The sequence below is a fragment of the Bos javanicus genome, chromosome 16, assembly GCF_032452875.1.
Source record: "Bos javanicus breed banteng chromosome 16, ARS-OSU_banteng_1.0, whole genome shotgun sequence".
Lineage (NCBI taxonomy): Eukaryota > Metazoa > Chordata > Mammalia > Artiodactyla > Bovidae > Bos > Bos javanicus.
In genome coordinates this window covers 40,776,624-40,802,429 of record NC_083883.1, presented here as the reverse complement: position 1 = coordinate 40,802,429, position 25,806 = coordinate 40,776,624, and the positions used below count along the sequence as shown (strand labels likewise).

At 33.5% G+C, this 25,806-nt stretch overlaps 1 protein-coding gene across 7 annotated transcripts in view; it reads right to left on the bottom strand.

Annotated features, from left to right (window-relative positions):
* The window catches only part of SUCO (SUN domain containing ossification factor), an 89,371-nt gene that overhangs the window by 32,379 nt on the left and 31,186 nt on the right, over positions 1–25,806 (bottom strand). For 3 of the 7 annotated variants that reach the window (XR_009729925.1, XM_061382645.1, XM_061382646.1), the window contains exons 5-15: positions 24,478–24,615; positions 24,093–24,246; positions 20,105–20,228; positions 19,282–19,418; positions 18,179–18,246; positions 11,417–11,524; positions 8,999–9,104; positions 6,460–6,480; positions 6,204–6,259; positions 5,392–5,483; positions 4,550–4,615 (exon numbers count right to left, since the gene is read on the bottom strand). Coding sequence is in view for 6 of the 7 variants with exons in the window: in XM_061382645.1 (XP_061238629.1) it covers positions 4,550–4,615; positions 5,392–5,483; positions 6,204–6,259; positions 6,460–6,480; positions 8,999–9,104; positions 11,417–11,524; positions 18,179–18,246; positions 19,282–19,418; positions 20,105–20,228; positions 24,093–24,246; positions 24,478–24,615 (1,070 nt within the window). In the remaining variant the exon portion in view is untranslated. The remainder of the gene's footprint in view (positions 1–4,549; positions 4,616–5,391; positions 5,484–6,203; positions 6,260–6,459; positions 6,481–8,998; positions 9,105–11,416; positions 11,525–18,178; positions 18,247–19,281; positions 19,419–20,104; positions 20,229–24,092; positions 24,247–24,477; positions 24,616–25,806) is intronic. The other 4 variants (XM_061382650.1, XM_061382651.1, XM_061382648.1 and 1 more) reach the window with 3 other exon arrangements.

The window sequence follows — 25,806 nt, the reverse complement described above, 5'->3', positions numbered from 1 at the left end:
GCAGTGGTACTTTGTTTCCAATCATTACTTGAACACACAAAAGCTTTATATTTGCTTTTGAAATATCTAGGATTATTGGTCAATCCTGTCCTTTCACCTGGGAAACTGTAAAAACAGAGAAGCAGTCTTAGATCTTAGGCTAAAGGACACCTCAGCATAAAAACAGGAAATGGAAACTCCATTCCCTTATAAACAAAACTTAAGTAGCAATGGAAACTTTGTATTTCCTCATAAATCAAATTTTAATGTCAACCAATATTGCAAGGAGATCAAACCAGTCAATCCTAAAGGAAATCAGTCCTGAAGATTCAGTGGAAGGACTGATGCTGAAGTTCCAATATTCTGGCCACTTGATGTGAAGAGCCGACTGATTAGAAAAGACAGTGATGCTGGCAAAGATTGAAGGCAGGAGGAGAAGGAGACGACAGAGGATGAGATGGTTGGATGACTCTATGGACATAAGTTTGAGCAAGCTCCTGGAGTTGGTAATGGACAGAGAAGCCTGGCATGCTGCAGTCCATGGGGTCACAAAGGGTCAGGACATGACTCAGCGACTGAACTGCACTGAATATTTCAACAGTAGTATCTGATCCTCTACTTAGCCTGACAGCTGAAGTTCAATCAAAATTGACTGCTCACAGAACCCAAATTCTGAAATTAAGTTTATATTCTAAGTCCCTTATACTTGCTTCAAAGGGCAATCTTACTTCAGATTTCAAATTTTTGCATTTAAATTTTTTGGTATTATTATTAAAAGCTTTAAAAATCTGTATCTGTTGATCTGTGTAGAGAAAGAAGTTTTAGAGTACTACTTTTTAATATAAATTTTTATACTAGTACCTAAAATAAGGAAGATTTGTACATACTACTCATCATTTAAAAATATTGTTTATTATTTCAGAGAGCCATTTGGTAACAAAAGCAAAATCTGGCAGATTCTTCTTTCTCAGCCCATTTAACCTATTAAGAAATAATCTTGCTATGTTCACAGAATGCTGTCAAATACAGTTTTTTTCTTTTGGGAGAAAGCAGCTTTGTGAATTTTCTTACCAGTCTCACTTTGCATCTAAACACATGACTACTTGTCACGATCATAATCTAATCACTGAAAAGCCTTCAGAAAGGCTAAAGGGTAAAAGCAACAATTTGGAATATAGTGCAATACTAGACTCCTGCTCTCAATTTCTCATGGATTTGCCAACTCCTTTCTCTTGAATTGGGTAACTTATTCATCCCATCCCATTACTTTAGGAATGAAACTCTCTCCTACGGACCAAATATCAACATGTTATATACACTAAGTCCCCAACACACCAATGGCTCTTTTTGATACATAAAACCAAATGCCTATGCTACAACACAAGACAAACCAGTAAAAAAACTACTTCCTCCTATGTGTACTGAGCTACTAACTCTACAACACACCTACCTTCATTCTCTGTTACTCCTTCTAGGATCTTAAAATAAATACATTCATAAAAAGTATTCTGACTTAAAACAAAAACTACAGTTTGTCTTAAACTTATGCAGAAAGAGAAGCAGAAATCTGGCCCTTAGCAAATCTGATGACTCTAATAAAATACAGATCATATTTAGAAGTAAAGGCAGACTTGCAAGAATATCAAAGTAGAGAGTGGCCTGGAAGACCCACATGACCAAGCACAAGTAGAGTAGATTGATACGAAGAATTTCTGTTGATGTAAAATATGTAAATGCTCTAGCTCAAGAATGTAAACAAAAGATTCAGGCAGAAGAGTCCCAGAATTGGCAAACATAGAAAGCCAAGAATGTTGCTCTAAGATAGTACTCTCTCCTTTCTGGAAGTTCAGTAAATTATATAATATCAAAAATGTCTAAATAAGCAGCATGCTTATTAGAGTAGCATGCATGCTCTTTGACAATCAAGTCCCATTAGAAGCAACATACTCTGGTGACATATATTTCCTGTGACTACCAATTACTCAATAGCAAAAGAAAAAAAGAGTTTCTCTTTTAAATTAAAGGCACAGAATTCTGTTTTGGAGACATTGTGTAAATATTAAAAATAAATTAGGTGCAAAATTGGCCAATTTCAAGCTAATTTAGAAAGTGGTGATGATTATAGTCAAATTCAGACATTCCACTGCCAGAGACGAGCTCTTTGGCCTGATTCCACCTTGTTATTTTTTCCTAACATTGTATTACATTGGAGAAAGTAAGTAGGTCAAGCTCAAAACCAGTCTAGACTATTCAGAGAAAACCAGAAGGATATAGATATCAAAGGCAGCAGTATTAGGTCATGCTTATTAACTTAATAACAGCAAAGTCTTATCACTCAGCTACTACCACCTCTCTTGTTCTGAAACATCAAGAAATGGATATCTTTTTAAACCTCTCATACTTGGGCTCAGCTGATATCCTCCCATCCACCTTGTCTCCACTATACAAAATTTTTCAACACCTAGGAACACCAGAACGTAAATGGACTGCTCTTCCATAAAGCCATAGAAACAAAAATGAAATGTGTTACCAAGAAACATATCTTCAAGGAAAAAGATCCAGAAAATAGGGTCTAAAAAAATTCTATGTCTCATTAATTAAAGTAATACATCAGTCAGAGAAGTGATTACAAATAAGGAAATGTCCTCTACTGAAAACATTTTAATGCTGTCTTGGAGTTAATCCCACAGGAAGATAGAGAAAGAAAGCAAAATATCAACAAAATTTTCCCCTATCTAAAACTATAGTAAATCATTACTTCTGGAAGGTGCTCCTTTGTTCCCAGTAACCACCAAAAACTAGAGAACTTTTAGTCTGGGGCTATTTTCTGACCCCATAAAATAACAATGCCGCCTCACAGCTAAATCAGCATTACTGAATTATGATATGATGACTATTACGTAATATAAACTTTAAATATATTAAATATAAATAAATATATTTAATTTAAAATATAAATTTTAAACTACAAATTTAAGGACAAGAACAAACATCTTAACATCCAATTAAATAAAATAGCATCATTGTCTCATTTCTAAAAAACTATCCCATAGCAGCGAATGAGGCACCTGTTTTTAATGCTATCATCAGCAGAAATCGCTAACTGCTAAGTCACTTCAGTCGTGTCCGACTCTGCGCAACCCCACAGACGGCAGCCCAACAGGCTCCACCGTCCCTGGGATTCTCCAGGCAAGAACACTGGAGTGGGTTGCCATTTCCTTCTCCAATGCATGAAAGTGAAAAGTGAAGTCGCTCAGTCGCTCAGTTGTGTCTGACTCTTAGCGACCCCATGGACTGCAGCCTACCAGGCTGCTCCGTCCATGGGATTTTCCAGGCAAGAGTACTGGAGTTGGGTGCCATTGCCTTCTCCAAGAAATTGCTAAGGATACACTTAAAAGTAATCAATAATATCTAAAAAGTCAGTTGACTAGCAACAGAGTAAAAATATATTAAGCTAATCTATAACAAAGTTAAATATTACATAAAAGCATTCCCTTTATGCAGTTATTTTTTAACATTCTTTTTCCTATTCCCTAAGAAAGTCCACTGAAATCTATAGTCTTCTATGGAGAGGGAGAGGACAAGAAAGGAAGAAAGGGAAAAAGATAAAAGATGAGAAGAAAGACAAGTGACTCTTAATTTCATATAGTGTAGTCACCCAAATATCTGCCTAAGTATAGGTACTACTGGTTGAGTACCTTAAAAAGCTATGAAGACAATATAGACAGACTGGGATTCAAACAACTCAAGAGTAAAATAAAAATGCACAAATCGTCTTCTATGTTACTAAGATTTACTTTCATTAAATTCAATTATTAACCTCCAAATAAAAAGTCCTTATTTTGGGGGACTAAACAAAAATAACAAATGTAAAATACACCTACCTGCATTCTAACAGTAAAAATAAACTGTCAGTCGGTAAAGGTCTTTCCAGGAGTCTACTTGGCTAGCCTATCTGTAAGTTCAGATAATAGGCTGGCAAGACAAGAAGCTAAACAACTAGTATCTTAGTCCTTTTTTTTTTCAGTTTACAAAGAGTGTATTATTATCACTATTATTGTTACTGCTTGGGAATCACCATTATCATGAATAAGAACAGCCTTTATGCTTTATAATTAATCAGGAAACTAACCATATCCATACATTAACAAATCCTCATTTGGTAGGATTTCACTGATGAGTACCACTTCCAAAATAAACTCCTTTCCTACCAAGTATGATTACCTAGATGCTCTTATTTATATGGTCTAGGACCTCTTTAACAATTCTTTCCCCAAGTAAATTCATATCGCATTCTTCACTCTAAGGAACTTGCCTAAAAATACAACTACTTCATTTTTGTAAAAGAACCGACCTATGCTTGCATTTTGCCTCTCTTCTTTGTTTACATATATTCTACTTTATTCCTATGAAAATACTTTAAAAAAGTATTCTTTGATTTCAACTCAAAGTTCAACACTAAGACAGAAGGAGCCCCCTAAACTTCAAAACAAAATGTTCACATATGCCGGGAAACAGAAGTTGAGATATACTTTAATAATAGTGACTAGAAAAACCCCCAAATACTCACTTGTAGCAGAACCAAGAAGGTTTTTTGAGGATTTATCCTCCCCAGTATTATAATCCAGTGGGTAATCTGTTCAGAGAGAAAATGAAGGTTAATTATGCTGAGAATTATCTCAGATGATATGTTTAAAAGCACAAATTATGTCAAGTCAGTTGACAAAACAATTTTACAGTTTTCATTATACATCCAAAGCACATTCACAAAAAAGGAAATTCATAAACCATTTATCAAACAGATAAAAACCAAAGAATATATTTCTACTGCTTGCAAAAATTTTAATCACATTTATAAGACTTTTATTCAAGCTTTCAGTGTAGTTTACCAACCCCTAGTAAATGACTTCACTTATGGGAAAACTAGGGAATGCAAAAATTAGATTTTTCAGACTACAGTTTAAGACATCTTAAAACAAGAACTTAACAAAATAGAAATGGAAGGTGTCATAAAACATTCTCTGACCTCTGCAGGCTCATGGGAATTTCTCAAAAACTCATGCCTCAATATGCTTGCTTGCTTGCTCTTAGGCTAAAGGCAAATCAAAGAAACTCATGCTCAATTCTACTATGTCAGTTGCCTTTGAGTAATAGGCTTTGGGGCCTGGCATAGGGATATAACCATAATTTATTAGCACTGGGGTAATGAAAGGGAGTTTCAAGTCAAATAACTGATCAACAAGCAGAAAATTATTTTAGAAAATAGGTTTAGGAGAAAATTAGTTACTAGGGTTAAAAACAAGGAATAAACTAAAGACTAATCATCATGGCAGTCTTTTTAAGTGACCTACATTTACCCATTTAAAAAACAAAAACATATACATAAATAGTTACTTTTTAAAAATCACTCACCATAGTCCTCATCAAATAGTTCTTGACGTTCTGACTGATACTGGGAATCAGCAATCTCTTCATATTCTTCCACCATGCTAGTGCCAAAAACCCTGTTAACAACAATTTCATTGAAGTTTTTCATTAATGTCTTATTAAGACTCATCTCTTCATAATAAATGACAAACTATAATAATTTTGGTTGTTTTGAGCATCGTTAACTTTGAACTCAAAAACAATGACTTTCTCAATCCACTGTTTTCATTACAATGTTAATCTATTTAAGGCATTTAAAAATATAATGACTAATAGGCCAATGACTTATTGGCCTAAAATGTTTCCATTTATTATCATCATATCAAGCAAGCTAAACTGAACATATAAAATGAAGGTTCTTTTTTCCTAACAAAGGAAAAAAAAATTTTTAAGGAGGATTCACAAATCGTGGTTTATTCAGATTGTGAAACTTACATAGCAGTTTAAAGAAATCAGAAATATACTATTACGGTCATTATCAAATCATACTGATAGATACAAAATGAAACTGCAAAATACATATAGTTCAGCATAAAAAATTTAAAATAGTTTTTTCAAAAATATAATTATGAATATAAATTCTCAAAAAAAATTAGAAATGATACATGCCAAATTCCTATCTAAATTTTTACACTTTTCTAAACTGTATGCAAAAGGAAGAAAGGTTTAGCAGTATCTTTTTTATGGTGTTATCTCACGTAATAACAAATGATTTCTTCACTTTAAATATACTGGGATTTTTATGTTGCCTTTTTTTCTTTTTAAACCACTCCGTAAATATTTTTGCTCTGTATTACCTTATAAGGCTTAATGGACAAAAGTGCTCTGATCCAAAATGTGATACCAACTCCACCTAAAGAATAAAAGCACACAAAATGGCAAGCCAGCACAGTGTATGTGAAATTATCTAACAAAATATTGTTTTTTCATTACAGTATTTCTAAAAATAAAGTCCTAATTTTCCCCAAAACTAGTATTTGTAAAGTTTTGCTTTGCCATGCAATAATATGTCATGCCCTATTATTCAATATTGCAAAAGAGAAGGTTGCTAACCTTTATGTACTTGATGAACATCTGAAGCAAGAGAAAGGAAAAGAAAAAGAAATCAGTTCCGAAGTCTGAATAACATGCCATAAGCAACATTCAATATTTGTAAATTATATTGTATAATTAAAGTATAGAAAGCAATATACTGTGATGGATAACATTGTAGTACTCATTTCTTTGCAGAAACCAAAGCAATGATTTGCATTTATTTTTACCATCACAACTAGAAAATATAGTGCAACTGTAATGAAATAAATTAACTTTAACCTAAAATCCACTGCTGCTGTTTTATTTATCCATTAGATCTGAAAGCATTCTAAAAGTAATTAAAGCATATCTAGAAATAACCTGTCTTATATTACACTAAATATTATAAATGTTATCATGTATATACCTACATATTAATACATTGATACCTATATGTGGCTATACGTATCTAATGAACATACATATTGATAAAAAGATTAACATAATAAAAAATAATATTTATTCTTGCACAATACTATATACAAACTATTTTGGGGAAAATTTGGATTTCTGACATACTGCTATTTTAAGTATAACTTATAGAACTAGAGGATATTTATCAATTCATTTTTAAAATATAAGCTATTAAAAAGCATTTTTTAAAATATGGGTTTTAATTCTTTTGGGATGAGCAAAACTCAGGTAAACTTATATAACATTTATCAATATAAAATAAGAATCAGAAGTAAATGTTTTTTGCTTTTAGGTTTAAATCTACCAAATAGGGCTTTTAAGAAAACCAGTCATCAAAATGCTCTATAGTCTCCCATTATAAAGAAGACAAAGTAGGGAGCTTTATATAGGATTTTTCTGTTATCACTAATAAAATGTTCTGTTATTAACAAAGTAGACTCTATAAAGAATGATTCTTGGAACTATTTCACAACATGTGAGTTGTTTTCATTGCAAAATCAGGTATTGTATCATCTGCCAAAGTATTTTATGTATTTTTTTTTGGCATTACAGTATAGAAACTGCTACATAAAAAGGTCATTAAACTGGTTCAGAACTCACTTTAAAAAGAAACTGAAAATGTATCATCATTTTTCTGAACACTGTTGAATCATTAACTGAAAATATCAACTGTACTTTAAAAACAGCATATTTATAAAAATATTTTTATATGGAGAGTAGGAATACTACAAGTTTACCCATTTACAGAAGCCAATTTAATACATGCTTACAAAAGACACAGAAAGTAAAATCCCAAGAGACGAGTAGGTAGGTTTAAGTTTTCACATTTAAAGAAGAAATAATTAGGAAGAAAATTAGAGCTGCTGTCATTCCAAAAGGTCTTACTAACAACACAGTTGTACTTTAAGGTATGGCTATAGTATCATAAAGAAAAAAAGGAAGAAGTAAAAAGGAGTAAGAAATTCCCATATTTTGTCTAAATTCAAGAGTGATAATAATTCTATTTTGGTAGATAATTCCACCTCAAGACTGGTGAGAGAGGCAGTAGGAATTTATGGCTTTTATTAGAGTATAGCTGATTTACAATGGTGCATTAGTTTCCACTGTACAGCAAAATTTATCATATATATATATACACATACATATATATATATACACTCTTTTATACACACTCTTTTAGATTCTTCACCCATACAGGTCATTACAGAGTACTGAGAAGAGTTTCCTGTGCTATATGGTAGGTTCTTATTAGTTACCTACTTTATGTATAGTAGTGTGCATTTCTCAATACCAGTCTCCCAATTTATCTCTCCTCCTACCCTCCACGTTACCCTCTGGTAACCATAAGTTTGTTTTCTACATCTGTAGTTCTATTTCTGTTTGTAAGTAGTTCGTTTGCACCATTTTTTAGATTCTACATATAAGCAATATGACATGATATTTATCTTTCTCTGTCTTATTTCACTCAGTACAATTTCTAGGTCCATCTGTGTTGCTGCAAATGGCATTATTTTGTTCTCTTTTATGGCTGAATAATATTCCATCATATATATGTACCACAGCTTTTTTATCTGTTCTTCTGTCAATGGACATTTAGGTTGCAGCAGGAATTTAAATGGTTAAAACTTTATTTGAAATTGTTACCTAGACATATAATATTTCACCTGAATATACAAAAGACAAAAAGCTATAATGAAAAATAACTGGGCATTAAAATAGAAATCTCAGAATCAGATTTTGATAAGAAACCAGACCTGCTTTAAAGACAGCAGTGAGTAACTGATTCAGGTTTTAAAATATAAAGAAACATAATATTATAAAGATGACATTTTATATCAAGACTTCAAAAATTTTAAGAGTTATAATTTGGAATTTCATCAAAGCCACGATATCAAAAAACCAGCCTAGGTTTCCAGTTACATAAAAGGGAATGTATTAGTATTTGTCCCATAAAATAATATATTCAAGAAAGAATTATTTTATTAAAAGGAATACAGCAATACATTTCCTCTTAATTTTTCTTATTTCTAAATAGGTGAGGTATCAAGTATGAATAATAGGTATGTTTCATTATAGAACACAGTTCTGTAAAGATAAACATTACCTTCACATATTTTGCATACATCTGTTCATCTAAAGGGAAACTCTGGACATTCCTCTCATCTCTACCATGGAAAGTACCCAGCTTAATCCATTTATTTGTAGGGTATCTAGAAAATAAAAAAAATATTAACATTCCTTTTTAGAAAATCATAAATCACACATTGAGAGGTCCTATCATTTTCAAATGAGATCTTGTACTTTTTTTCCCCCTCTCCAGGTAACACATTCACTTAACATAGTTTAAATATGAGTTAAGCATCAAGTTGAATAAATACATTTTCTTTTCCAACTAAACTCTGACAGGTTTCTCCTTATGAAGAAAGACTATCTTGAAAAATCACACTATCAAATAGAAGACAAGAAGAAGACAAAAAGAACCAGGAGTGCCTCTTGGAGTTTTAGAGGGCTTCCAAGTAAACTGGAGGCTTTAAAACAGAAAGTAGCCAAGAGAGTGTTTTGGAAGGATGAGGTACTACTCTTTATGTACCAGTGTGTGTGTGCTCAGATTGGTGCTTTTGAACTGTCGTGCTGGAGAAGACTCTTGAGAGTCCCTTGGACTGCAAGGAGATACAACCAGTCCATCCTAAAGGAGAACACTGGTCCTGGGTGTTCATTGGAAGGACTGATGTTAAAGCTGAAACTCCAATACTTTGGCCACCTGATGTGAAGAGCGGACTCATCTGAAAAGACCCTGATGCTGGGAAAGATTGAGGGCAGTAGGAGAAGGGGGCGACCGAGGATGAGATGGTTGGATGGCATCACTGACTCAATGGACATGGGTTTGGATGGACTCCAGGAGTTGGTGATGGACAGGGAAGCTTGCGTGCTGCGGTTCATGGGGTCGCAAAGAGTTGGACATGACTGAGCGACTGAACTGAACTGAAGTGTGCGATGATATAAAGCATAAGTACTGGTTGAAAGGGAAACAGAAAAAGTCATTTACTATCATATTTGAATTTCACAGCACTTACACAGCTTTTCCGATTTTAAAGGAAATCTAATGTAAAAGCCCCAAACTACTGTTTTTCTTTACTACAGCATTTAGAGAATCCCTCAAAGTAATGAGTATTCTCTTATCACACTAAAAAAATACACTTTACTTGTCATAACTGAACACATTCATTTGACAGGTAAGAAAATTACGGCTTAGGGAAAAAGGAAATGATCTGAGCAAAGTTAGTTAAAGAAAAATGAGTAAGAGATCTTCAGAAATCATTTTGAAAACTGTATATAGGCAATGCTACATGTAGGGTAGGGGAAGAAACACCACAGAAAATTCTTAATAGTCAATAATAAAAGAAGGATTAAATAAATAACAGCATCCTACATAGTAACATCGCGGGCACTCAAAAAGCATTTATGGAATGAACAAATACCTCCATCTGGAGGAAAATATCAAGTATTTATTAAAAACGATGTGTTTAATACAAAAAAAAGGATATTCTCAAGATGTAAGCATCAAAACTGATTTTTGATAGAACTATGCAAGGAGATCCAACCAGTCCATTCTGAAGGAGATCAGCCCTGAGATTTCTTTGGAAGGAATGATGCTAAAGCTGAAACTCCAGTACTTTGGCCACCTCATGCAAAGAGTTGACTCACTGGAAAAGACTCTGATGCTGGGAGGGATTGGGGGCAAGAGGAGAAGGGGACAACAGAGGATGAGATGGCTGGATGGCATCACTGACTCGATGGCGACTGAACTGAACTGAGTTCACTGAGACTCACTCTCAGTGAACTCCGGGAGTTGGTGACGGACAGGGAGGCCTGGCGTGCTGAGATTCATGGGGTCGCAAAGAGTTGGACACGACTGAGCGACTGATCTGATCTGATAAACATATAAATGTGTATAAAAGACTGGAAGGGAACGTATTAAAATGTTAATACAGTATCTTTCATTGATAGAACTGGGATTCTCTACCAAATTCCTTAGAATGTATGTTTCCCTTATAATCACACATATATACCAAAGTTTTTAAAATAAACCTTAACAAAATCATATGCTATAAAATGATATAAAATGAAATATTCATATATGTTTTTAATAACTTTTTAAAGAAATGTTTGGAAGCAATACAGCATAATAATTAAAAGTAAGGACTTCAAAATCATAGAGATCTATGTTTGGATCTTGGTTGTCCAACTCACAAATCACGTGACCTAGATAGGCTATTTAATCTCTCTCTGTTTCATCTCATAAGGGAATAACATCAGAGGGTTGTTATAAGCACTATATAAGTTAATGAAAGTAAACTAACAAATGACTACCCTACAACAGTATTATTACTGTTCTTCCAAATGGATACAAGTTGATTGAAACAAAAAACAAAATAATTAAAGTTTTAAAACATGACCCATTTTAAAATTTTTATTCTGAAAATCCAATATTAACTCCATAGAAACCAGCTTTAGAATTTACCTGTCACTGATAGAAACCAGAAAGTCTTTAGGAGTAGAAGAAAATAATTCATAATTTGCAATATCAAACTGTTTTACTTGAATTGGTTCACAGAGTTCAATAACAAACCTTTAAAAAGAGCACAAGACAATTATTTAGATAAACCAACTAGAATAACAATTCATATTAAACACGACATTAACAGCTTACATAAACTAGGCCTCCATTAAGTTATTCATTAAAAAAATGTAAGGAAGGAAGAGGATTTGAGAAAGAACACCCCTAAGTATTCCCCAAGCACAGCATTAGTGGGGAAAAAAATACTGATTTTGTCCTACAGTATTTTTTTAATAAAGATTCTTTTCTAATGACAAAGCTCATTCTTGGAGAAGGAATGATTTGACGAAGAACTAGTAAGAGTGTCACCTGACTAGTCTAGAGGGCAGTTTGGCCATATTATCTCAAAAGGTACCACAGCTGTTGATTCAGCAATATACTCTTAGAAATTTAATCTATGGACACACAGCTCCAAATGATCACCCTTGTATATGCATCTTAATAAATATATCAAAGCACAGTTTATAAAAGTGAGGGCTGGGGGGAGGGAAGTCAACCTAAATGTTTAATACAGAGGATTGATTGACAAATTATGGCCCCATTCAGACAATGAAATAACAAACAGCTATTAAAAATGATACTTGAAACTATATATTGCATTTATATAAAAATATAGAAAATACAGACCAATGTATAGTGATAGAAAACAGATCTGTAATTGCTATGGGGGTAAGGGGTGGGAGAGAAAAATTATAAAGGAGCATGAAGAAAATTTTGGGGGAGACAGATTATGTTTATTATCTTCACTGTGGTGATGGCTTCATAGATGAATACATATCAAAACTTATCAAATTGTACACTTTAACATTTTACAATTTATTTTACATGTAGTTTTTTATATGTCAAGTACGCTTCAATAAAACTGTTTTTAAAAATACCACCACACTAGTGAATAAAACAAAAAAAAGCAGACTCACAGGTACAGAGAACAAACTAGCGGTTACCAGTGGGGAGACGGAACAGGGGATGGCAAATAGGGGTAGGGAAAGAAAAGTAAGGATTATTATGGAACTATATGAAATCACGTGTGTGAAATTTTTGAAAAAAAAAAAAAATTATATTTGAGATACGTATCATGGACCTGGAAAAGATGCCACAAAATATTGCTATTTAGGAAAACATTAACAGTATGGTTCTGCTTGGCATTTGGGGAAAGAAATACTCATGACATCTAGGACTCTAATCAATACTTTAATAAACTAATTATTATATCAAATGAGATTATATACACTGACAAGTAAATGTTAAATTAAAAGCATTACAATTAACATATTGTGTTAATGTTGGGGAGCAACAGAACTGAATTCCAGAAGATGGTAAGTAAGAACAGCCATGATTCAGAGAACAGCTCCTGATAAAAAGTAAACTAACGGTTGCTGAATGTTTAGTCTGTGTCAGGTACCATTTTAGATGATTTATGTCCATGCTCTGATTTAATTCTTACAACCAAAATGCATAGGAGATTATCTCTATTTTACAGAATCATTCAATTGGTTACTTCACATTTTTCCTTTCTGCCTTTTTAAAATAAAACTTGTTCCCCTCTCCAAAGATGTAGCCAAGCATATAGTCACTAATCAAAGACTGTTTTTCCCAGTCTTGGCAAGGTTACTTAATTATGGTGATGGGATATGGGCAGAAGTCTCCAGTGCAACTTTCAGGTCAAGCCTTAAAGGAAGCTGCTACCTCTACTTCTGCTTTCTCCCACCTTACAGGTCACAATGAGGATGTGATAGGAAGAAATCATCACAGCAATGCAGGCAGGGACAACATCTCGGGAGTGGTATGTGTCCTTTAATTGTTTTCTATTATACCCCTGCCCCACATATCAACTTGAGGTTTCTGTGTCAGAGAAAATTAACTATCTTTTTCAAACCACAGTTCATTCCTCTCTGTTAAAAAGGCAGAATCAAGAGCCCTAACTAAGAATTATTTAGCAAGTAAGTAACAAAGTTAAAAGTTAAAAGAGACATCTATCTGGCTCCAAAGCCTAAACACTGTACTACCACCCCAGGGAGAGGAAATTAAAGAAAATCAGACTCAGATTTTGCTTTTTATTTACAAATCTAATAGAGCACTAATAAGAAAAAGCAAATTCTCCTCTACCTCTTTTGCATACAACGTTCTCAATTTCTAAGAAGATATGAGCTATATTATTGATACTATTAAAATAAATTTTTGGACAAATGTATTACCAGGTGTACAGTCAATCCACCAAGAAGATTTAACATTTCTAAAACTTATATTAAAGTGTAACTGAGCAACTTCACTTTCACTTTTCACTTTCATGCACTGGAGAAGGAAATGGCAACCCACTCCAGTGTTCTTGCCTGGAGAATCCCAGGGACGGGGAGCCTGGTGGGCTGCCGTCTATGGGGTCTCACAGAGTCGGACACGACTGAAGCGACTTACCAACAGCAGTAAACATTCATAATATATATATAAAATTAGTAGTACATATGTTATTGTGCCTCATAAAGGTTGATTTTAAAATGCTTTTTTATCTAAGCCTCATCTTTTATATTTTCTTAGAAGTAGATAACACATGTAAATTAGTTAAACTATAAAAGCTGACACATCTAATTTCAACATACTTCTCTTAATTAATAGTAGGTCAGAAATCTTAAAAGATCAGTGAAGTAGCAAACGTAAATATAAGAGTACTTTGATAAAAGACCACGTGTCAAAATTTAGATGATATGAACATATTACACAAATCTGCAAATGCAATGCAATCCTTACCAAAATACCAATGACATTTTTACAAAACTAGAATGCATAACTCTAAAATTTAGGTGGAAACACAAAATACCCCAAGCCAAAATAATCTTGAGAAAGAACAGAGCTAACCTTAGACTTATCTGCAAAGGTACAAAGAAAAGATTTTTTAACTATAAGAGAATATCATGAACAACTTCATTACAAAAACCTTCAAAATGGATTAAAGCCAAATTTCTAGAAAAATGTAATTAACCAAACTAATTTACTAAAACTAAGTTGAGAAGAAATAGAAAACCTATTTTCTATTTTCTAGAAAACTCACGTATGGGCTTCCCAGGTGGCGCTAGTGGTAAAGAACCCACCTACCAATGAAGGAGACTTAAGAGACAAGGGTTTGATCCCTGGGTCAGGAAGATCCCCTGGAGGAGGACATGACAACCCACTCCAGTATTCTTGTCTGGAGAATCCCATGGACAGAGGAGCCTGGTGGGCTATACAGTCCATGAAGTTGCAAAGAGTCAGAGAAGACTAAAGCAACTTAGCACACATACAGTCTCATAATTACTGCTTTTAAATATGGTTTTTAAACCTTGCCACCTATTCACACAAGTATGAAACAATGCATGCACAAGCTTATTTATAATAACTATCTGTTATGGCAAAAGATTACTATAAACAACCCAAATACTATCAACATAAGAGTAGTTAAATCTTGGTACAAGTATATAATGGAATTTCATGAAGTTATCGAAAAAAAAAAAAAAGAAAGAAAAAGTTTTATGTATGAATGAAATAGAATCATCACCAGAAAATTTTAAGTTAAAACTTAATTCAAGGTGATAAATATTATGTATAATATGCTGCTGTGAAAACTGAGAGATAAATAAAATCTCTATGTTTTTGCATAAAGAAAATAAAAAGGTATCTAAAAATTCAACAGTGAATAGGAAGATAGATGATAGACTGGAAGTGTATTTCTCATTGTAGCTCCTCTACCTCTTTTAAACACCTTTTTGAGTTTGAGCCACATGAATGTCCTATCTTTGAAATCACATATTTAATTTAAAATTAACATCTTCCCTGAAACATGGAAGGCTTTACAGTTGAGATTCAAATTTAGAATATCTTGAGAAAAAAGAAGCTTGAGATATCATACTCCCTAACTGCAGATTATACAACAACCCTACAGTAATCACAACAGCATGGTAGATACAGAAACAAGACACACAGATCAGCAGCTCAGGACAGAGAGCCCAGAAATGACCCCACGAACATAGGGTCGATCCACCCATGACGAAGAAGACAAGAAGAAAGTAAAACAAACTCGTGGCTAACAGGAGGCAGAGGGAACGGGAGGGACGAGATAGGGGTACAGAATTAAGAGACATAAAATACTATACACAGATTAAATAAGCAACAAAGATATATTGTACAACACGGGGAAATATACTCATTATTTTGCAATAACTTTAAATGGAATATAATCAAGAAAAATACTGAAGCACTATTTTGTACACCTGAAATTAATACAATTTTGGAAATCAACTATGTGCTTTAAGTCGCTTCAGTCTTGTCTGACTCTTTGTGACCCTATGGGCTGTAGCCTGTCAGGCTCCTCTGTCCATGGGATTCTCTAGGCAAGAACACTGGAGTGGGTTGCCATGCCCTTCTCCAGGGGATCTTCCCAACCCAGGGATTGCACCCACATCTCTATATCTCCTGCACTCACAGATGGGTTTTTTACCACTAGCATCACCTACACTTCAGTAAAAACAAAAACAAAAACAAAAACAAAAAACATATCTTATAAGTATTAGGTTAGATGCACTGCCTTCAAAATAAGGAATAAGATGAAACTGCCTACTATCACTACGCACAATTTTCTCAATGATCTAGCCAGCGTGTGATGACAAAAAGAAAGTAAAATATAATAAAAAGGATTAGAAAATTTTAAAAAGGAGAAAAATATGTAGGGAAGCTATAATTTTCTATGCAGAAATCCTCAAAGATTCTACATATAAACTAATAAAATAAGAGACTATAAAAAAGTAGCTGGATCTAATACTCATACATTAAAAAAAACTGGATGTCTAAACACAACATTTTATTAATTTTTACTGGAGTATAGTTGCTTTACAACGTTGTGTTAGTTTCCTGCTGATACCCACAAATGAACTTAACAAAAGATACACAATACTTTCATGAAAAGTTTAAAAAAAAATAACTGAAAGACATTAAAAACAACTTAAAGATATGCCCTATATAGGATAAGGTAAACTCAAAATTTAAAAGTCAGCAAAAGATGCAATACAATCCCAAACAAAATCCAATGGGACACTTGGGGAACTCAATAGAATAAGTTTAAGATTTAACAGAAAAAAAAAAAAAGAAAGCAAGCAGCGGCAGAACAATCCAGTCAGTCCTGAAGAATATGGTACAAAAACCTGCCCTACCAGGTATTAAGGTGTATGAAGCTAAAGAGTGTGGTGTTTCTGCAGGTAATGATAAACTGACCGAAGGAACAGGACAAAGAGTATAGAAACAAATTCCCATATATAAGAGAATTTTATGATAAATGTATTATTGTAAATCGGAAAAGTGTGAATAAACAATTATCTAAAAGAGGAAAATGGGCTTCCCAGGAGGCTCAGTGGTAAAGAATCCACCTGCCAAGCAGGAGATGCAGGTTCAATCTCTGGGTTGGGAAGATCCCCTGGAGAAGGAACTGGCAACCCACTCCAGTATTCTTGCCTTGGAAATCCCACAGACAGAGAAGCCTGGCATGCTACAGTCCATGGGGTTGCAAAGAGTCAGACGTGACTTAGTGACTATACCACATCATTAATCAATCAGTAAAATAGTGGTGATTTACCTCAATTCTTTTTTAAAATAGCTGTTTTTGATCAATGAAACCAAGTAATCTAATAAAACTTTTGGCATATTAAACATTATTTTCCCTATATATCCCCCATAAGTTTCTTTGTCTATATTCTTAGTTAATGGAAGAATTAGATTGAAGCAATGAAGCCAAAATCCATGGAGATTTACCAGATGCCTCTGACTTCTTCACATCCGATTTCTAAGCAAAAGCTGTCAATTTTAACTGCTATAAACATTTTTCAGATTTTCCTCTCTCTTCTTTATCCAAATTGCCATGCCTTAATTAAAGCCCTTATTTTCCACATAAGCTATGACAGCAGGTTTCTAACTGGTTTCACTGCTTCCAACTGCATTATGCTGTAGGCCATCTTTTGAGGAAAACCCTTTCCAAAATGCCAGTGAGGTCATGTCATTTCCTTACTTAAACTTAAAACTACCTTACTTACTACCTTACTTAAAATTACTCCCTATGGTCTTTAAGATAAACCTCAGAAACTTTTAAGCTGTGTATACATAGCATGAATGGCCTAATTACTGCTAAACTGAGTCTCTTGGCTCATCTTTCATGATTACTCTAGGTTGTACCTCTATTCTTGAAATCACTAAAACAGCTTCTTCAGTTTGCTCCTACTTACAGCTGCCCAGAAGACATTCGCTCCTATTAGCTGGTCTCTTCTTACAATTCCTGAATACCTCTGTCTCCCTTATCTGTGACTTACTTATGAATTCAAGGAATTAATTCTTCAAGATTTAGTTCATAAATCACCTCTTCTAGCAAGCTCATTCTCTTCTGCTGTTATATATCATCTCTGTTTCTACAGTATCTTTTCAGCCATACTTTTCATACTACTTGATAATTGTTGAACTAGATCTGTCAATTTTGTGTGACATCCTTAAAAAGAAAGACATTTTAGGTCCTTAGACCCCAGAACCTAAGGAAAGTATAGTACCAACACCAATCATAAATGCTTATTAAGTGAATATATGAACAAATCAATCTAACCCTAACATAAAAGGTTTATATATATATATGAAGCATACTTTATTCAATTTTATATTACTTACCAAATTTTAGTGCTGCAAGGATTCAACATATAAAGATCCATATTTTCTATAAGAATAGCAGATGTGCTCTATTTTAAGGGAATAAATTAAAGAAAAACATTTACTTCAACTCTCAAGTTTTCTAGGTTTTCTATATTTTTAGATATTAAAATATGCCTAAGAGACTGAAACACCTGGGAAGAAAGCATAATAGCGGCTAAAATTTACAAGTTTTGTCTATACTATGCTAAGTAAGGCTTGTAATAAAACAACTAAAATTAAACATCTGTTGCTATAGAAGCAAAATGATTTTTCCTATTAGCTATTTCCTTTTAAAACACAGGTTTTAAAAGTTTAAAAACCAAGTATATGCCCTTCAGTAGGTGAATGGATAAACTATGGTACATCCAGACAATGGAGTATTATTCAATACTAAAAAGAAAGGAGCTATCAAGTCATGGAAAGACACAGATGAAACTTAAATGCATATTACTAAGTGAAAGAAGTCAGTCTGAAAAAGCTACATATGGTATGATTTCAACTATATGATATTCTGGAAAAGATAAAACTAGGGAGACAGTGAAAAGATCAGTGGCTGTCAAAAGCTGGAGGACGGAAGAAGTGAATAGGTAGAGCACAGAGGAGTTTTAGGACAGTAAAAATACTCTATATGATACTATAATGACAGATACATGTCATTATACATTTATCCAAACCCACAGAATATATAAGAGTGAGCTCTAACGTAGACTATGGATTTCAGGGGGTAACAATCTGTCAATATAAATTCATCAACTATAACAAATGTACCACTCTGGTGGGAGATGTTGGTAATGGAGGAGACTAACATATGTGGGGACGGAGGGCATATGGCAGATCTCTGGACATTCCTCTCAATTTTGCTGGGAACCTATAACTGCTCTTAAAAAAAAATGGTGCAATGCATCAACCAATACACCAAGAATTCACGTAAGAAATTATGTCTTTAAAAGCATAATCTTGCACTTATTAGTGGATTAGGAAAATAGCTCATGTTAAAATATAGTTTCCAGGAAACCACTGCATATATATTTAATAAAATCTCTAGCTTCCTATATGTATAGAAGAATTTTGTACTTAAGTACCTTGGCTTCTGGGTTAGCTGCCAAAATTTTGGCACCACATTCTACTGAAGCATAATTATTTCGATTTTTCTGGACCTTTTTTGTGGCATGTAGACCTCCATTAGAAGATGGATGCATTGACTGACCTGCAGACAAACCTTATTATGAACATATATATATGATGATTATGATTGAAAATACCCACAACAAACAATCTCAAGAACAACAGGCTGCCATCTAGAGTCCAGGTTTTAATACTAAAGAGAATGTTTTTAAAACCCATATGAAATAGCTTTATATCCTTAGTAAACAAATTAACTACAAAAATCCACATTACTTGACTTATGCTTAGTGTAATTCATAAAATGAAGTTTACTATGAGAATCAAAACTTTTGCATATACATTTTACTGTATTAAGGATAGAAGTTTAAAAAAAAAAAAAGAAGTTTATCCATCACTAACCCCAACAAAATTTTTAACTCTGAGACTTTTACAATGACAAAGAGAAAGTGTAATACTTTAGTCCAATTCTGTTTACAGTTTAAAGCTTTATGACTGAGAACTTTCCATGTTTCAACTTTCCTCTTACAAACTGAGATGGAAAATCACTGCTTTGCCCACTTTATCTTATTTTAGCCTTGTTTAATAATTTACAATAATGTATTTTAATTAAGATTAATAAGACACAGACATAGACAAATTCCATGTGGGCAACCAAAAGCATATTGGTAAGTTTCACCTTTAAAAAGTTTTCAGAAGTTTTACTTTATTTTACCAATTAAAAAGAGAAACTGCATATTTAAACCAATCCCTTAAAAAAATTACATTATAGTGCTTCCTTACTTTTTTCTTTTTCTACTTCCATAACTTTCTTCTTCCATTCATCAAATGTTGGTATATCTTCTGGGTCTTTGGAATTTGTGACAGGTGTAGGGTCAATTTCTCCCGGCTTTGTATAATCAGAACTCTGAAAGAAATGTCAAAAATAAATAGATTTCAGGTTTCAAAGAATACAGAGAAAACAGAATAAATTATACTAGTAAATACAAATGTTTCTGTCAAATTAAACTAGAAGTCCAATTTTATAATGAATGATAGTATTTTGGAAAAAACAAAAACATACAAAGGAAAGTTTTGGTTTAACTTAAAAGCTGAGTTTCTCTCTGAAGAATTAAAACCTTCTACCTGAGTATCACAGGATGAATCCCTTCATATGTTAGCAGTATTAGCATGGGTTGTAATAAACTCTATATAATTTCATAAGCCAACAATTACCCATACAAAAACTGTACAGATACTATAATTGCTGTGAATCCACCTTAAAATCTACATTAAAGTAATATATATTAAAGCAAGCTAATTTTAGAGGTAGTACAGAGCAACTAAGCTTGCATACATGCATGCATACTGTTTCTACTAAATCCTTAATAAAAAGTACCATTTATATAACCAATAAAGACCTACATTATAGCACATGGAACACTGTAATAACCTATACTGGGGGAAAAAAATCTGAAGAAAAAGTTGATATACATATATATGCAACTGATTCACTTTTCTATACAACAGAAAGTAACACAACGTGCTCAGTCACTTCAGTAGTGTCCAACTCTTATACAACACTATCAATCAGCTATTGTTGCTGTTGTTATTTAGTTACTAAGCGGTATCCAACCCTTTGCAACCCCATGGACTGTACCCGCCAGGCCCCTCTGTCTATGGATTTCCCAGGCAAGAATACTGGAATGCGTTGCCAGTTCCTTCTCCAAGGTATCTTCTGGACCCAGGGATTGAACATGCAACTCCTGCTTAGGCAGGTGGTTCTTTACCACTGAGCCACCAAAGATTTCAATAAAAAATTTAAAAATTAAAGTATCATTTATATAAAATTCTAAGGTGGCTGTAAAAACTTAAATGTGAAAAGCAAAGCTTTAAAGAAAGTATAGAAAAGATATCTTCATGATTCAGGCTGTACCAGGATTCAGCAAGATGAAGGAAAGCATTTTTTAAAAGGCTGATAAAATCTGGCTAGATTACAATTTGAAAATTAAATTTATCAAAAGGCCATACACCACACAGTTCAATAAGCCACAGACAGAAATATATGAAACACATTCAGACAACAAAGGATTATTACTAACCATAAATACTGCCTACAAATCAATAATGGGGAAAAGTGGAAGAGGAACAGCCAACTGAGTAAAGAGAAAATACAAAGTGTTCACTCTTAGTAAAATCAGGGAGTGCAAATGAAAACTAAAGATAATAAAGTATACCAAACTGATGGAGGTTAAAATGTGATAGCCTGTTGAGCCACGGACATCTATGGACTGCTAAAGTGAGTGTGACATTTAGCAATATTAAAGATATGCATACTCTATGATCCAATAATTTAATTCCCATGTATAAATATCAATTAAAACATACATATGTGCCTAAGAAAATATGCATAAGGACACTTATTACAGCACTATTCATAATGTCAAAAAATTAGAAATAATCTAAATATCTATGAATTGAAGAACAGGTAAATTGTGGTAGAATCAAATATAACAGTGAAAACAAAGAATAAATAAAACTCAAAAACAATGTTGAGTAAAATGATACTTAAGAATGACATCATTTTATGTTTCAAAATATGCCAAGTAATAATAGTATGTATTGTTTATAGCAATGAATATTTGAAAAAAGCTTAAAAATATACTCTAAAATGTAAACAAAAAACAAATTCAAGATAGTGGTTATATCTGAAGCAGAGAGAAGATATGTAACTGGAGAGGGCATACAATTCAATCTGTCATTTTAACCTTAATTAGAAGAATGTATGCAAGGATGTTCATTCCATTTTAACATTATTTCTGTCTTCCTAAAACAATACATAATGCATTTATTAATAGTGCCTTGAGAAGTATACAAAATCTATTTAGACCATAAATCTTGGAAAAGGAAATGGCAACCCACTCCAGTCTTCTTGCCTCGAGAATTCCATGGACAGAGGAGCCTTGGTGGGCTCCAGTCCATGAGGTTGCAGAGTGGGACACAATGGAGAGACTAAAACTCACTCACTTCAGTAAATGGCACAAATCTCATATTAGGGTACATTTTTGAGTACTAATGCTAATTTGTATATTAGTATAACACACCAACCCGAATTTCTATAATCTTGCTTTAGGAAGACAAACTAGCAAATTGGTTCCTCTACAACCTCCATGTTGGGAGTGTTTTGCAGAACACACAAGCTTATAAAAGTATGTAGCTATTTAAAAACTAATACACAGAAAATAAAACTAAAAGACCAACATTACACTAATTTAAAAATTAAATAATAAAAATTTAGTTTAAGTGAGAAAATAAACAAATATTTATAAAAATTAATCTAGTTGAGATGCTTGAGAGTAAAGCCCAAATACTAAAAGAAATACAATAAAAAGTAAGAATACACACACACTCTTTGAGGGCCAGGCAGAGCACTCTCTCTCACCTCTTAGCAACAAATATAAAAACTAAACAACACAATAAAATTACTTTGCAAAGCATTATAACAAGCAAAGGAATGGAATTTACAATTAATTACTTCGTAAATTATTTAATACTCCAAAAGAGCTGTCAGAGAATGAACGTTATCACAGAGTGTCCAGTAGTTCTATACACCATCCAGTTGAGAATAGTTCTGCCCAGTTAAGTCTGTGTGAGTGGGAGAGCTTATCCCTGTTATCTCAAGGATCTGCAAGACACTGCTGTGAATGGTCAAGGCGAACAAGCAAATCTTGGGCAAAACTAGCTGCACTGCTTGAATTCTAGATTTGGTACTTAAATAGCTCAAAGAAGACATTTTTGTAATGTTTGTCTAATTTTATTTATGCCTGTGGTACTTGACAACTGAACCGTAACACACACTTGTCTTGGTTTCACTGGAAAATTGTTCCTACAAGATCTTGGACTATGAAATGTTAACTTCCTACGTTTATAAGCAGCATTACAGAAACAGCTAGCCCAATGATAGTCAGGTCTCCAGAATGAAATTTAGTTAGTAATGAATGCAGATTCACAGAAAATATGTAAAAGAAAAAGTGGAGAACAGAAAAGTTAAATGAGAAACAAACAAATACAGATGTGGCACTCAGTACTTTGAACTCCGATTCCTCATTTTGTTTTTGTTAAGTTCACTGAGTGGCCTTTCTCTCTTTTATTTAGTTATTTCTTAGATGAAGGGAATACACTTCTCTGCCAACATTCTTTCAGGAAATTCTGTACTGGCCTGTGTACTGGCCTCCACATGAAGTCAAAGTAAAAACTCAAAAAGAGAAAAGAAAATACAACTATTATACAGGGATGAGCCTTGCCTTTAAGAATCATATTCGTTAATATAAGCTGGTCTAGTTGTATTTTGCACACAAATAACAAAGGGTAAAATGTCCCTTTAAAATAATTCTAGTTGAAGAGCCTAAATTTAATCCTGTATTACTGAGTTATAGTTTGAAGATACTTAAAACAATCAAAACTTCTATAAAGCTCTCTTTAAAAATTGCTTAAAAAAGGACTTTATGCATCTGGTACCAAACAGTCTATGGCGGCAGAAAACCATTTATAATTAAATACAACCAAAGAGAGGTCATACTTGGGACAACTTTATATATGAACATTACACTGGCAATAGTTTCATGAAGTAACCACTTGCTCTCTGGGAGCACACTTCACCTCAGTTCCACATTTATCACTAACTATTGATCCCTTAACTTTATGGCAAATACAATTAACAAATTACAAGATTAGTTAAAAACGAAAATGCATTGTGTAACAAAGTAGGAGACAGTGCATGTTATTTACCTACCTCATTTTTTAAATTATTTGAAGAAGCATTCAATGCAGATTTTGGATCACTACCACCCTGATCACTTGATGAAACTTTTGATTCAAATTCTGATTTTGTTATCTTTCCTTTGCCGTGCGAAGATGACACATTTTCTATATGTTGGCCGACAAGGCTATTTGAAATCAAAAGGCATATTAAATCAACAAATTTCAGCTGAATAACAAGTACACACAAATCCAAACTATAAAAAGTGTACATGAATACAAAGTAAACCAAGAAAGGAGCACAAAGAAGTTTCCTCTCAATCATAAAGCTGAATTAAGTATGCACCAAAGTCTACTCAAAGGTGACACTGCCATTTATTATAGAATCATATAAAGGACAAACAACAGCTCACACTCACCTTTCAGGTGGACTGACAAAGGAAGGCTGGTCAACTGGAGCATTTGCATCAAGGGCCTCACCAACATCACAATCAGTTTCAGAATGCTCAGTTTCCCCTGGCTTGGCTATAGGGATAGTACCAGAGTCTTCTATTTCACTAAAATAGAAACAAAAAAGACGATCTGACAATTTAATGGACATAATGCAGCATAAGTTAAAAGTGATATTAGTGATTTCCAAAACAAATCCAAGCCAGGAAAAAATGCTTTATAGTTCTACAGAGGGTTTTCAAGAATTCACATACTGTAAGTTGTGTAAAGATTTAAAACATGTGAACTGTAGACCCTGGATCTGCTGGTGCTCTTGCCTGGCCTCTAAATAGCTAATTACCAACATTTAAAACAAAATATTGTAGGTTAATATTTGATTTTGTCAAAAATAAGATTTTTAAATTATTTATTCTAAATGCATCTTCTCTCATGTTTCACTTCTATTAGTACATCCTACCAATATTAGAGTTATTGCCTACAGTATCAAGAAATCATCTATTATCTCAAAATGCTTCACTAAAGTTCTTAAAGCACTTTCATAATTTCATTTAAAATATCAGATCAGATCAGATCAGTTGCTCAGTCGTGTCTGACTCTTTGCGACCCCATGAATCACAGCACACCAGGCCTCCCTGTCCATCACCAACTCCTGGAGTTCACTGAGACTCACGTCCATCGAGTCAGTGATGCCATCCAGCCATCTCATCCTCTGTCGTCCCCTTCTCCTCTTGCCCCCAATCCCTCCCAGCATCAGTCTTTTCCAATGAGTCAATGCTTCGCATGAGGTGGCCAAAGGACTGGAGTTTCAGCTTTAGCATCATTCCTTCCAAAGAAATCCCAGGGCTGATCTCCTTCAGAATGGACTGGTTGGATCTCCTTGCAGTCCAAGGGACTCTCAAGAGTCTTTCCCTACCTTACTTTCATTTCACTAAACAATCATGTTCAATATAATGAGAAAATAAGATGTACTGTTCAGATATATAGTATCTAGGCTTAAATACTAAGTGTTTAACATTTTAAAATTTTAAAAACTATCATTATTTCTAAGCATGTCTTCTGTTCCCTCGTCCCTTACCAGGGCAAACTCCTAAACCCAGTTCCTCATATTCTAGAAAAGAGAAAAATAGTACTGATGATAAGAATTGTATTAATTGATGCATATATTCTTACTCTATGCCAGATACTATCCTATACATTTTACATAAGCTAACTCATTTGACAAAGGATATGTTTAATATACTATTAAAAGAAAGGGGTTTTTGTTCTTTGTACTGTTGCTGAAACTAGGCATACAAAAC